The sequence below is a fragment of the Molothrus ater genome, chromosome 9 (assembly GCF_012460135.2).
Source record: "Molothrus ater isolate BHLD 08-10-18 breed brown headed cowbird chromosome 9, BPBGC_Mater_1.1, whole genome shotgun sequence".
Classification (NCBI taxonomy): domain Eukaryota; kingdom Metazoa; phylum Chordata; class Aves; order Passeriformes; family Icteridae; genus Molothrus; species Molothrus ater.
This window is the reverse complement of record NC_050486.2, coordinates 12,247,467-12,261,844: the sequence shown is the minus strand read 5'-3', so window position 1 is coordinate 12,261,844 and position 14,378 is coordinate 12,247,467. Positions and strand designations below refer to the sequence as shown.

Genomic DNA, 14,378 nt, shown 5'->3' with positions numbered 1-14,378 from the left:
GGCCCGTTCCCGCGCGCGCGGGGCCCCGGGGTCCCGGCGCTGCCCCGGGCCCTCAGCGCGGCGCGGCCGCGGCGCTGGCGCTGCTCCCCGTGCCCCGGCGCCGCGGCAGCTGCGGGCAGGGCGGGGCACCGGCGGGGCCCGCGGCGGCGGCCGAGGGGCGCGGGGCGGCGGCCGGGCCCTCGCCGCGGGGCAGGACGGAGCGGGCCGCCCGGCGGAACTCCTCGCTGCGCCACGTGTAGAGCAGCGGGTTGAGGGCCGAGAGCGAGCAGAGCAGCAGCCAGCTGGCGGCCTGCAGCGCCGGCGGCGCCGGGCGCAAGAAGAAGCCCAGGAGGCTCACCCAGACCAGGGGCTGGGTGCCCAGCAGGAACACGCAGCAGAGCAGCAGGACGGAGACGCTGCTGAGGCGGCGCTGGGCGCGGCGAGGCGGCGGCGGCGCGGCGGGGAAGGGCAGCTGGTGCAGCAGGTGGAAGTTGAGGACGCTGACCCGCTTGGCGCTGCCCCGCACCCGCCGCACGATGCCGAGGTAGCAGTGGAGCAGCAGCGCGGTCTGGCCCAGCACGGCCAGGGCGAGGAGCAGGGCGGTGTAGCGAGAGCTGCCGTCCGACTGGGCTGAGCCCAGGGTCCAGAGCCCGGGCAGCAGCGGGACCGGGAGCAGGGCGAGGGCCCAGGAGAGCCCGATCATGCAGCCCGTGTGTCTCCGCTGGTAGAGGGCCTGGTACACGCTGGGCAGCTTGGTGATGAGCACGTACCTGTTGAAAGCCACCAGCAGGTGCGAGGCCAGGGAGACGGTGAGGCCGAGGCCCAGGAGCCCCCCTCGGAGCAGCCGGTACTCCGCCGAGCGAAGGGAGGAGGAATTGGGGGGCAGCAGCCCCAGCACAGCCTCCTGGGGCATCCACAGGGCACACACGCTCAGGTCTGCCGCACAGCCGTTCACGATGAAGGCATTGCTGGTTGTCTGCAGCTTCTTGAAGGAGAAGACTAAATAGATGACCATCACATTGGATAAAGTCCCTGAGATAGCTAAGACTGCGTAGAGCAGCGATAGAAAGATGCGGGTCCCGGAGGAGTCCTCCCAGAGCAGCAGCAGAGGCGAGCTAGCACTCCAGGAAGAGGCGTTGGGCATCTCGCTGAATGCAGCTCAGTTTTGACTTCGCCCTGTAAATCCCATCCTTGTCTGGGTCAGAAGTTCTGCTGCAGGAGTCCTCACCAAGCGCACAGGAGGCTGTGCAGCTGAAGGACTCTAAGGCAGGTTTCAGTCATACAAGCTGTAAGGTCCAGAAAATGCTGTTTGCAGTAAGGATCCAAAAACTAGCAGTGTCCAAGGCAGGTAGGCAGCAAGAGAGTCCACAGATTGTAGCTGGTGAAGGTGGGTCCATAGGGAGGCAAATGGCTGTTGGCAGACCAGAGCACGGCTGAGGTTTCTGTAGCTGTGAAAACAGCAAAAGCAGCAGCACCTTGCAATCGGCAGCAGAAACGGCAGCAACTGATACAAAGCTTTGCAGTTTCTCCTGTGCCACAGTACGTACACTGTATATCATTCCAGGAAGATTCAGCCCTTCCACTCTTCATGAATTATTCAGCAGATTTTCAACTTGTTAAATCAAGAAGAAAAAAAAAAAAAAAGCCAAACCCTATCATGCTCCAGAAATACTCCAACTACACAGTCTGACTCTTTTCTCTCTGCCTTACCAGTCTTCTGGGTCTAACCCATTTACACAACTTTCATTTGAAGCAAGGTTTTAAACCAGTATCAGTCACTTCTGTCTGAAATACTGTCCATAAACTGTAGACATTTTTCTGCTCGATACTCACTTTTTAACAGATTTTTTTCTGATCTTTTTTTGGTTAAGAGTAAGATCAGTATGCTTCTGCAATTTTAGTTAATTTTAGAACTGGTGTATAATAACAATATGCTTTCCAAATGAAATCTTTCAAACACAATAAATAGACCAATCCTTGTAAGACAGTACTTATTTGAGGAAGTTGGTTCTCAATTTGAACATTTTACATCTCTTCATAAACCTCAGCCTGTCTCAACCCACAGGAAATCCTGCATTGCCACCCTGCCAGAGGTGAACTCTGGTGTTGGTGAGCACACAGATAACACAGGATCTGTGTAGTATTTGAAACAGGCTCGCTCCAAAATTAGCTCCTGGAGAGGTGAATAACAGCTCCTGAGGTGGACAAAAAACTGATTGAAGAGTAGGCATTAACAGTCCATTCCCAGATGCAGAATAATTAGTCATGGGATTCTCCCAGGAACTCTACCCTGCTGTACTCAAACAGGGACAGAATAGTAACTGTCCTTAACCTGGACAAAACTTGATAAGAAATTCAGTAAGAGAACTTCCGTTTACTTTGGAAAGCTTTCCAGATACAGAATGCTGGTTAATTTTGTGATGAGCTTAAGAAAAAACTGCTTTTGCAGGTAGGTTAGGTGTAGGCTAGAAAAGCAAGCAATCACAGCTTCTAAGGTATTATCTGTACCAGAGACCTTCATAAGGCATTTTTAGATATTGTTTAACTCCTCATGCTAATAGCAATACCAAAAGAATGTAATAGGAGGTAGTTATAGTTGCAATATACATTTTTTCAAGTTAAAAAAGTTAAATTGTGTGGGTTAATGGATGTTGCAATACAGCATATCTTTTATTTGATAAAAAGGCTCATGTTAACAATTGACAGAAATATTGATCCAAAGGTGGATTCGTTACAAACATGAATATCTATGTTCACTTTTAATTAATTAGATGGCTCATGTGCTTAAGGTTAAAGACATGCCTCAGTGATTTACTTGATCAGGCCCTTAATTACCATATTTTTTGCCTGCTGCACTTTACAGTGTAGATCTAATCAAGTGTCAAACCTTTTGAGGCCTTTCATTGTTTAGTTGTCAGTAAAGAACAGTTATTATAGAAACTAAAATCCTCCTCTTTCTGCAGTACTGTAATTGAAAAATAGTCTCTGAATTTGTAACAAGAAATACCTCCCTAACTGAAAAGCTTCATAAAGCATACTTTAAAAAGAGATTATGATGATTAACTGTTTCATAAGATGTTAGCCACAGAATATTATGCCCTGTAGAGACCTTCAGATTTATTTGATCCATCCATTCAGGTTTTGAGAGATCTTGTGCACTACAACTTGTTCTCCCGGAACAAGATATAGTCATATTTGAAGGAACAGAAATGGTGAAGTTCAAGAACAAGTGAACATAGGATATAAAATAAATTTCATGCTATTTCTTAAAAGCTACAAGGTTCTAAAAGGCCTTCCTGACCTTTTACTGTTCCAAATTTTTTTGTTGTTGTTAAGAAGTTGATTGTTGCAGAATACTGACTTATTTATGAAGAAAAAAATGTTGTACATAAGCTGGTATTTATGTATTTCATCTAATAAATCAATAAAAGTCTAGAAAAAGGCCAAAGGAGAGGTTGATTCCTATGTACTAGAAACCTTTTAATTAGCTGTTCTTCCTGTATATTTACTTTGCACATCCAAATCACCATCCATTATTCATCCACATGCAGTTGCAGAAGCCTTTTGTTGTTTTTTTAGATCAGACTGTCACCAGAATTTGGGCAACTTGGAAAGCAGCCACTCTATTCCCAGCTTTCCCATTCCTTTAGAGTGGCTGTGTAACAGTTACACACTGTCCACATCTATTGCAAGAGAGGCTGACAGGCTAATAAATAATAAATAATCATGCAATGCAACAAATTTGCTGAAAATCAGGAACAGGGTTAAACAAATGTTAGAACCATTTGTGATTAGTTTGAAATTGAAGGAAGGCCAAAAAGCTAAAGAAAGCTAAATTGTTTAGATTCTTATGGACAAAGAACCTGCTGTTGGTGGGACTAAGAGACTGTCGCATATGCAAAAAAGTCAAGATATATTACACGTGTAAAAAGGGGCCTCAGCCAGAAAGGACTCCTCAGTTCAGACACAGCTTTGAAATCACTGTATTTTGAAATATAATGCCATCATCATGATATCAACATGTTGATTCAATACCTGGCATTATACAAAGCATAAACATAACCAAGAAAGTTTAGAGAAATTGTTAAAAGAGGTATCTGTCTTGCTAATGGACTTTTGCAATGTTATCCTACTTTTAAGTACATTACATGGTTTACAGGAAAGAAGGTGATTTTGAAAAGTTATCTTCAATTAGAGATCAAATCATCAAAAGATCTAGGAAAAAACCAAGAAACGATGAAGCTGGCTTATACAGGCATTTTATTACCAATTAGCTGTATATATATATACATATATATATCTACATTTCAAAATTAACCAGTATTTTATTAACGAAAACTATTTATAACAAAGTAAATGAGAAAATTCTTTATGAGAGGTAGAATTACCTTATTAATCTATAATTCATATACAATATATTGTATATATACACACACGCTACTTTGTGTGTATATGTTACATATACACAGTTGCAAAAATGTACAGTATTGCATGTTAATTTTATTCATCAGTGATTTTGATTTTTATAGCTGCTCTTGGTATTGCTTTTGAACACTTTCAGTACAACTTTCCATAGCAATTTGTGATCTTATCTTTTAAAAACTGATGTAGCACTTAACTTCAGTTGTAAAACAAATGCAGGGTATTCACATGTCTGCAGGAACAAAGACTGACAGCAACTAAGTTTTATTTTTAAGTTTCTGCTGCTGTTGGAAAAACAAACAGGTAACAAATCTGTTTTGGTTTTGTCTCATACATGAGGGGCAAATAAATTCCTCACAGTTGCTTATATTCTTTTCCTTACCATGCACTTGTGAGTTCTGAAAATTTTACACATGATCTTTAGTACCTCCCTGTAACACCATTTCATCCTAAGCCTCATTCCTAATCACATCTGACTGACCTGTATGTTCCACAAAGTAAAGAACATCTTTACTATGACAAAAACCTTCCATGAAAGGAGGCTACCTGAGCCATATGCTTAACAACAGATGTACAGGTTTACAAAGCATCCAATTGCTAGATAAAAATTGAATATATGACCAACATATACTGTGTGCTGCTAAGGAAATTGTACACATACTGCCAAATGCAGATTAAAAACATGCAAGTATGCAGTGCTACCTAATTCATTGTACATTTTTACCAACTTCAGTTTGATCTGCCTTCATTTTTGCAGCATATATTGCATAGCAAAAGTTAACACTCCACATTGAAAACAAAACATAAATCCTTTAAGAAATTGAAAGAGCATTAATTGTACAATTGAGTAATCACATAAATTACTTCTGTGTTGCAGTAGAAGGTGTAATTACATCACATATCAACAAATATTTTCCCTTTATTTTTCTTTCATTGTGTTTCCTTAAGAAACGTTAGCAGCCAGAAGTGGAAAGCACATTATTATCAAGTGCTTTTACTTGATATTGTAATAACAAATCTCTCACTAGTTAGACTTCCATCAAATTACCAGAAGATCAATTAGTAAAAAAGTAAATTACATTAGGCTCTAAGAAATAATGATGGACCCATAAAACAAGAAAAATCTCTCATTCATAGAAAAAAATTATATCTTTGATAAACATGTACAAATTCTTTAAAATACACATTTTTGTAGCAAAGTAGACCCTAAATTAAAATATATTCTAGTTTTTACATTATTTTTATATATAGCTTACCAAAATATTCTCTTAATACATATTTTAACACTGTACACAAGTTAATAAATGTCTTAATGAAACTCATTAGAAATATATTCAAGCTGTCTCAACATAAAAAATTTAAATTTGTATATAACATGGGGTAGTAATTTCCATAAATTCAACTTCAGTGCATCTGCAGTAGTCATTAACAATAAATTTCTGCCCGTTAAGAAGTCTTCTCTTGGTGTTAAGGAATTAATACATCTTGTTTTGAAGGTTCCTCCTTTTAATGAGCAGCTTCTTCAGTTCTTCTCCATCATGAAGTACATTGATTTGAAGAGCTCAGCAAGTTTCACCAAAGCAGCAAGGCTTTAGTACTGAACATACCCAGACTGAAGGGACTGTGCAGAGAAGAAAAACTGATTAAAACTTACTGGAGAGGTTTTATTTATATATATAAAAGACATATTATTCACTTAAGGAGTAGAGGAAGGACAGAAAAGAGGAAAATAAATGAACAGAGTTGGGGGGGAGACCTGAATCTCTACATAGGTAAACATGAATAAAATAAACGTAATTAAAAGCTGAGTAAAGTCCATCAGCTTTGCTGTATCTACACTTACTTTTCCAAACCAGTTTCTTGAGAATCTTAACAAAAGTGTCACAAGTCCTTTAAAATATCACTGCTACTGCAATTGAATTGTTTCCATTTATCTGGAATGAGAATCCAACTGCTACTGTAAAAGTCAGCTTACTTTAGATGTTGATTCAGATAATGACACAGGAAACACATGATGTAGTTCATTAGTGAGGAAAAAAAGCTACATCAGTAATTACACAGATGCATAAGTTTATGTATGACTATCAAAACCAGATGAAAATGAAGCACTGCAAATGGTTCATCTGGATTAGTAAGAAGTCAGTATAATTAAGAGAAAATCATAACCTGCTCTAGTGTATTTATTTACATTTCTGTTTCTACTGAAGTCTAAAGTTTTATTAAAAATTTAATCAGCTTAGACAGTATCCAGTTATTTTATTAGCTCCTATACAGATGTGTTTTAAGAAGTCTTTCTGATGAATATAAGCCTTGTACAGTGATGAGCTGTCCCAGATTAGTATGGTTATAAATAAAGAGCAAGTAAAACCCCCAAATGTGTTTTAAAAGAGCATCAATTCTTCAGAATTAGAGAGAATTACTGGAGACCAACATGACTCCTAAGACAGACTAGACCCTCACAGTCTTCCCTTCCATTTTCCTACTATTCCTAACTAGTCATTACAGAAAATGCTCTTTGGCACCCATAATGAAACCCATTAGTACAAGTGCATAATACATTTCTATATAGCTTTATAGCTCTAACTAATATAATACAACTACTTTCCCCCTATATTCTAAGTCTCAGTGTATATTTTCAAAGTTGTCTTTTAAATGTATTTTCACATCTTGAAGATTTGAGACCATCTGGATATTCTTTCCTAGGTAGAAAAGTGCTGTCATCATATAGATTTGAATATCACTGACTTAAGGTCTGGTTTTAGTAAGAGCAAGGCAGAAGGAATAGCCCTTCATTAATGAGCACTTGCAACTTCTCCTCTCTTAATGATCCTCGAAGGCTTCTCATTTTCAGAAGTGCATTTTAACAACTGGAAAGATAGTTACACTTAATTAGTGCAGTATTTTAAATGGATCCATCAAAATAGAATCCCAAGTAAATCTGATCAACAAACATTTTTAAAAGGCATGAAGTGTGGTTATATACTCTGATATGTTGTACAGTAATGATTACTTTAAGCTTGGACAGATGAAAGATGACCAGAAAGCACTTTACACTCTTCAAACCAGCAAGTGTCAGTTCCAATGAACTGAGAGCACCAGCCCTTCTCTCAGCAGACAGCAGTAACCAGGAATTCTACATCATCATTTCAATGAAAGAAGCAAACCATAAATTAAAGATGCTGAAGTTTAAACTGCAATTCTTAAAATTGTTAGCCATCCAAGTTACAAAAAAAAAAAAAAAAAGGGGGAAAAACCATCAAGAAAACACATTTAAAACCCCCAAATATCCAGCAGCACATATTGTTTGGAAAGAGGATAGCATGTTTTGGTAATTTTTGTTATAGATGGGTAGGCACAGTTTATTTACTTTCAAATGGAGATATATGTTTTTCAGTGTGTTCCCACCCTCATAATAACTCTACTTCACATCCCTATGATTTCTTCCTAATGTCTCAAAATCTTTTCTGAATACAGGAAAATAATTAAACAGCATTTTTCTTCAGATTAATCTATGTGACTTCACATAAATTTCTATCACTAAAAACATGGTGATACCTGTAACAACTGAGCTATTGTAAAGTATACATACTCACTTTTTCAAACTCATTTGAGTTTGAAAAATTTAAAAATAGCAGGAGAGGCTTGTTGTTTTGATTTTTTTTGCATTTTCAGAAAAGTCATTTGTGTTCAAATCTCTTCACATGTCTAAAGAGATTGACTGTAAAGCTTCAAAGCCTGTAATTGTGGTTTTTTTCTTGTTTTTCTTTTAAATCTTTTGAGGAGTTTTCTATTTTAAAATTTACATTTGCAATGACTCAAAGTATTGCCTATGCTTCTGAAAGTTTCATTAAAAACAAAAAAAAAACCCCAGTCCATTTTTACAAGTAATTTGCTGGATTTAATAAAATCTTATTTAAAATTGAGTTAAAAATAGAAGAAAAAAAACCCCAAAGCAAATTGACTGCTGAATTGCCATGATGAGAGTATAAAATCAGTTGATGGAGAAGAAATCTCCATGTGTATTCCTATAGTGGTCCCATGCCATGTCAAGCTTGCCATTTTACACCCAAGTAACAGACATTTAAACAAAGAACCATGAATTAAATGGTTTCACTACAGTTCAGCATATCTAATGAAGTTGATGCTGAATTAACTGGTTAGATTACTTTCATTTTTCTTCAAAAGAAGGCATGGAAAGCCTCCTGGGAGAGAAAATCAGCACCAAATCCACTGAGGCACTAGAACTGTATTTGCTAATAGAGGACTGTAGGACCAAGCCAGCCTGAATTTGAACTCTGTTTCAGGACAGAATAATGCCACAGCATTTAGGCCTATTTGTTAGCACTGCAACATGCCCTCTCCCCAGATAATTGCAAAAATGTAACTAAAGGTTTTGGAATTGTGCATCAACTCTCCCAAAACACTGCTGCAAGAGGAGTGTGGCTGCAGGCAAGAACCCCTGTGAATACACAACAGCCACTAAACCAACTCAGGGTGCATTAGGGAAAATGTACACACGCATGTGAAATCTGTGGGTCTGCTCAATTTACACATCAGCAAGGTGCACTAGAGCTTGGTTTTTGCAAAGCCTGTCCTATCTACATTAATGCTAAGGTCTTATTAAGAAAAACCATGTTACAGGTAAAAATGATGTATATGAATTTTAAAACACTGCCAACACATCTCAATTTTTTGGCAATGTTTCCATCTTGCCAGTTTCCATGACAGCTATAGAAGCAAAAGGTGACTCATCTTAAGACTACCCAGTTACATATTCTCCAATAAAAATACATTTTAAAGAGCAATATTTGGATGTAGAATTATTGTAAGAACAAAGCAAAAATCTTATAGCAGTACCTTAAGCGTGATTATAGTTGAAGAGAGTAATTCTGCAAATGTTATTGTGAGACCTTCTGTTTAATCAAAACACACACTTTGTACAATAAAATATTTATTCTATTTACTGGAACATCAAGTTTTCTCTTCTTTTTTCCTTTGAAAAATCAAGCTTTTCTCTAGTTCATCAGCATAAACACAATAAAGTGGATTATAAGCTTGCACTATGAAGGACAAATACCATTAGAGAAAAATACATGTCAGACAACAATAGTTACAGTCATGCTTATTTTTTATTCTTTCTTTTTGTTAAGTAGAATGTGGAACAGCGGTATTAATGCTGTTTCATTGCAAAAAAAGATAGTGAATAACCTTCTCTCCATACTGCAGGAAAAACCCACTAAGGAGTTAAGTGAACATGAACTAGAACTGGAAAATTGCTGTGCTAGCCACCTCAAAATACTCCTGAACCACTCATGTTAACAAAGATAGATAAGTAAGAGTGATAAGGTGATTTTCTAAAATGAAAGCACTGCATGATTACAGCTGGTTAGCTTGGTATCTAACTCAGGGAAGGGAGATTTTGGCAATTAAGAGAAAGGGAATTAATCAGCATCATTCAAGAGTCCTTTGATGCGCTAAATGAATAAACAAAGCACCAGGACATGTAACAGACTTCTGTCAGGTACATCACCTGATGTGCTCCAATTAGAAAGAACACAAACACTGCAACAAGGCCAGGCTGGGCTGTCACGACTTCAAGTAATTTCAGCATCTAAAGCAGTGAAGTGGAAATGATGAAACAGAATTCTGTTTTTAAAAGTATTCTGCCAGAACTGGTAGCTTGATACTGCTCCATATTTTGCTGATGAGCTTCAGACCACTGCTAAGTGCCAACAAAAGCAAAAGAGCTGAATGTCAGGGGCTGAAGTGGTAAGGAAAAACCAGTCTTCCTTGATGGGTTAATTGGTCCCAGAGAGGAGGGGAGGGGAAGGAGGAAAAAAAACCACAACCAACTAAAAAGAAAAAAAGATGACAAAAGATGATGCTTTTCCACAGAGTTTCACTTGAAAAAAAAAAAAATCCCAAATCAAGCCAAAAATCCCTCCAGAAATGCAGGACATGGGACTCAAAATAAACAGAAATCACTACCATCAATGGTAACAACTCTTTTTCTTTCCCCCCTCCCCCTCAGCTCCCAGTGCATTACAGTCAGAGAAAATAAAAGAAGTTATGTAGTTATAAGAAGGAGAGCACTGCATGGCAGCTGTCTGGACCAGAATTATTTGAAAAAACTAAAGAATTTGAACGCTTTCCAAAAGGATTTTTGAGCTAACTTAGCTTATCAAAAGAAAATCAAGTTGAGATGAGTAGCATGAGATAACCCCACAACAAGAAAATAAGACAACAAAGGGCTATAAACACTGACATAATAAAGAGATACAGAAAGTTCCAGGTTAAAAGTGAAATAGTTTTAAGCATGACTCTGTTCAATCAGTGACTAATCTTTCAGAAAAATTATGTTGCCCTCAAAATAAACAATCTGTATATTTACCAGTGAGCTGCTCACTACCAGACAGAAAGCATTCAGAAATTAAATGATTGAAAAACCTACTCTTGTCTTAAACCTCAGGATGTCACAGTGACTGCACTCAGTCAATTGTGCATAAAATGGGGAACAATTTAGTGCACTCCTCTGTGACAGAGGGATGCACAGGGCTACAGGGTACATTTAGAAGCAAATGCATTAATCAGAAAATATGTTTTCATATCTGAAACATATTCCTAACAGTAAAATTTTTTAGCCATCATTATATTGAAAGAATATTACTTCGCAGGTAAATCAGAAACTTGCACTTTGCTATGTAGACTCTGCATGGCATGACTGTTTCTAGGAAATGCTGTTTTTCACATCACAGCATATAATATATAAAATAGAGTATTTTTAGCTCACCTCACTCTTCAGAGAAGACTGGAGATAGAATCTTGTTTAAAGATCTTGCTGCATTTGACTGTGTATAACCTCTACTCCTCAAGAGCAATATCAAGCCAAGAATTATTCACAGGTTATATTCTTTATATCCCTTATAGCCTTCCATGCATTATTAAGTCATTAAGATAGGCAGGAAGAAAATTAAAGAAGTTCTTATAACAGGGGAGTAGTGCATTTTAGAAAGGTTTTTTTTTCTTTAAAAATGCTTTCCATTCAACCTAAAACTTTACACTATGCCTAAGATATTTCATTTAAATTAATGGTTTAAGTCAATTAACAGTTCTACTGCAAAGAGACAACAATTAATTTCCTTCTTCCCTGCAATGCACAGAGCTGTAAGCACCTCTCTGCTGTCAACATGGCTATTTCACCTGTTCATGAATCGCTCCTTTCTTCTTCCTTAAACTACACAGTAACCAACTTTCCTTGTTTTCCTCCCTTTTCCTAAGTCATCCTTGTCTAATAAAGAAGGCATGCTACAATTCTGGAAGTTACATCGTAAACCACCCCCTCTCCCCACATAGATTTGGGGAATTTTTGTGTCAAAGCCAACTATGTTGCACCTCGAGGGTTTGAGAGATGAAGGAGAACCACAGCACTATCCTACAATTTTGTAACTATCTAGATACCTGAAGTGTCACCAAAACCTAATTTCCTTTTCTATGCTTATGGAACAAACCCACTAACGTGACTTTCACTGTAAAAAATTATTTGTAGCATTAAGTTACAGCAACTACCTCTCCAAAGGAGGTGACAGTTCTTAGCTTTTAAGATGTTATATTTACATTCAACCTTTCAAGCTGCCTGAGGAAAACAGGCTTGTGTTTTTGTAATGCTTTACATTGTCATTTGGTACCCTTGTAAATTCTGGCCTGTTGTGAATGATGTCAGCTTATTTTCATGACTAAGTCATATTACAGTTACAAGGAGTTTCTTCCCCTAAGGATGCTGCATGTAAGTTTACATGCATATGCCTAATGCATAATATGTAGTTGTAAGTAAAATATCAAAAAAGCCCTCTAAAAATGCTGCTGGCAGCATAAAATTCACAAAATGAACAACTGAAAAGAATGGGAATGGGCTGACTCTCCAAAGAATTATTGTTCAACACATTAAATATGAGACAGTATTAAAAGTGAGACATTAAAAAAATAAAATCAGCCAATTTACTACTTATTATTCAGATGAGTGATTGCTCTCACCCACTGGTGGTATACTGACTTTTAGTTACAGCATACTCAACAGGAGCAGAGGACTGAACTCCTGAGGACTGAATTTTTGTAAGCATATTGGATTGAAGACTGGGAACATCTGAAAAGGATGAGTTTGCAGAGCAAACAGAATGCATGAACAAATGAAAGACTCATCAATGTATCTCAAACAAAGATTCCTTCCTGGCTTGGTATACAGCTTTTCACCTCTCTCTTCATCTCTGTGCCTGAAGAAATTAAACCAAATTAGTTAAACAAGAACAGTCCTCTTGTTCTAGAACTTGTTTCAGCATAGAAAAACTGCTACAGTTTCTATATCTCACTTGAAAAATCTCAATTATATATAGTTTATTACAGTCCCACGTAGCAGGGAAAAAGAGAGTCAAATTAAAGAGGTGAAGATGTGGCAACATTCAAGAACTCCCTTGCAAAAAGTTACTGCTGCTGTTAGTTAAACTCAATTTTAAACTCACTGCAGAACAATGATTCTAAGATCATGGAACATCAGCATTTATTTCCATATAAACTGTAGTGGATAAGAAGCTAAAGTTTTTTTAAACAAGGAGTCTGAAAGCATCAAGTATTCTGAAGAGCTGCTTTAGTCAAGCAGATTCTACCACAGTAAGAAGAAGTCACTGAGTTAGAGAATACAGAATCACGTTCCCTCAACTAACTTCAGTGTTCTGTTTATAGAGATTACATTTCAGTCACACATGCAATTTAATTCCACAATGGAATAATGAGATTTTATTTCCTACTGTCATCTATCCTCAGAAATAGCAATTCATACTCCCAAGCTACAGAGATGTGGCTTCTGAACTGCGAGTGGTGCCACAACCGAGCTGCTAACAAGAGGGTAGGTCCTCCACTTCTGCAGGAAGAAAAGAACACAGCCCATGAATGACCTTTGGCAGGACATCCTAGGTACATGCAATGAATGTTATTAGCTGTTTTCAGACAGACTCACCACACCCAAAACCACTAGCAGCTCTAACACCAGAACTTTCTTTATATGAAACAATTTATCAGTGCTAAGGAAACAGAAGAGCGATGCGCAATACTCTGAAGCTAATTTTACACAAAGCCAGTTTTATTTCCACATAGTAAAAAAAATAAAAATCCTAAGTGTCAGAACTAGTCAAGAGAGGCTGACAGGCTCCCTTAATCATAGACAAAATGTATTAAAAACAGTGCACTATTTTTTATAATTAGTAGGCTATCAAATCCTTGGAAATCCGGTATTTTAAATTGGTTTTAAATTTATAGTACTAGATATGATTATTTTTTCCCTAGAATAGATGAAGCTGTTTCTGATTTCATAACTGAAGCTTCTCTAGTCTCTCTTCTCTACATTTTGTATAGAAACACTTTCAAGTTGCATTAGTTTATCTGTACATCCTCTTTATACAGACTCTTTTACACAGAAAAAGAGCACAAAATAAGCCCAATGCAGCGAAATTGTTGAGGAATGAAAGCTTCAATGTGAGACCATCAGAAATATCTTGCTTATAATACTTTCCATATTTGGTGCTAGAAAAGGAGTAGGTTTCAAGTCAAGAGCACTAATTGCTCAAATAAGCCCTGTCTTTAATGATATTCTACCTTCTGTTTACTAAGATACATATAAAGGCTTCTTAAAATCTGTTACTGCACAAAGACGAAGACACATAATTAACTTATAGACTTTGCTATGGATAATTTGAAATAAAATCTAAAGGGTAAGAAGGTCCATAAAAAAAGTTATCAGAAAAGATGTAAAGTTCAGGCACAATATATGTTCATGAAGCTTCCATGTAACAGATGCTTAGAAAAGATGGGGAAAAAAGCAGCTGAAATGATAGATAACAGAAAAAGGTGCTGTTCAGAAACATTAGAGGAAGCTGGAGAATTATGCTGAGTTAAGATTTTTTTTGCAACAGTTTTGCTCACAGAAGCAA

The 14,378-nt window shown here is 37.9% G+C and overlaps 2 protein-coding genes across 4 annotated transcripts in view; both read right to left on the bottom strand.

The window, feature by feature from the left end:
• Nucleotides 1-52: 52 nt before the first annotated feature.
• Nucleotides 53-1,520, bottom strand: GPR88 (G protein-coupled receptor 88). The gene has a single exon (XM_036387896.1). It carries the CDS (start codon nt 1,121-1,123, stop codon nt 53-55), a length of 1,071 nt encoding a protein of 356 aa, XP_036243789.1. The 5' UTR covers nt 1,124-1,520.
• Nucleotides 1,521-4,222: 2,702 nt separating this feature from the next.
• CDC14A (cell division cycle 14A) overlaps nt 4,223-14,378 on the bottom strand; it is a 49,920-nt gene continuing 39,764 nt past the window's right edge. For all 3 annotated transcript variants that reach the window (XM_036387917.2, XM_036387919.2, XM_036387918.2), the window contains one exon: nt 4,223-6,022. In XM_036387917.2, coding sequence (XP_036243810.1) covers nt 5,993-6,022 — 30 coding nt within the window. In that variant the 3' untranslated portion in view covers nt 4,223-5,992. The remainder of the gene's footprint in view (nt 6,023-14,378) is intronic.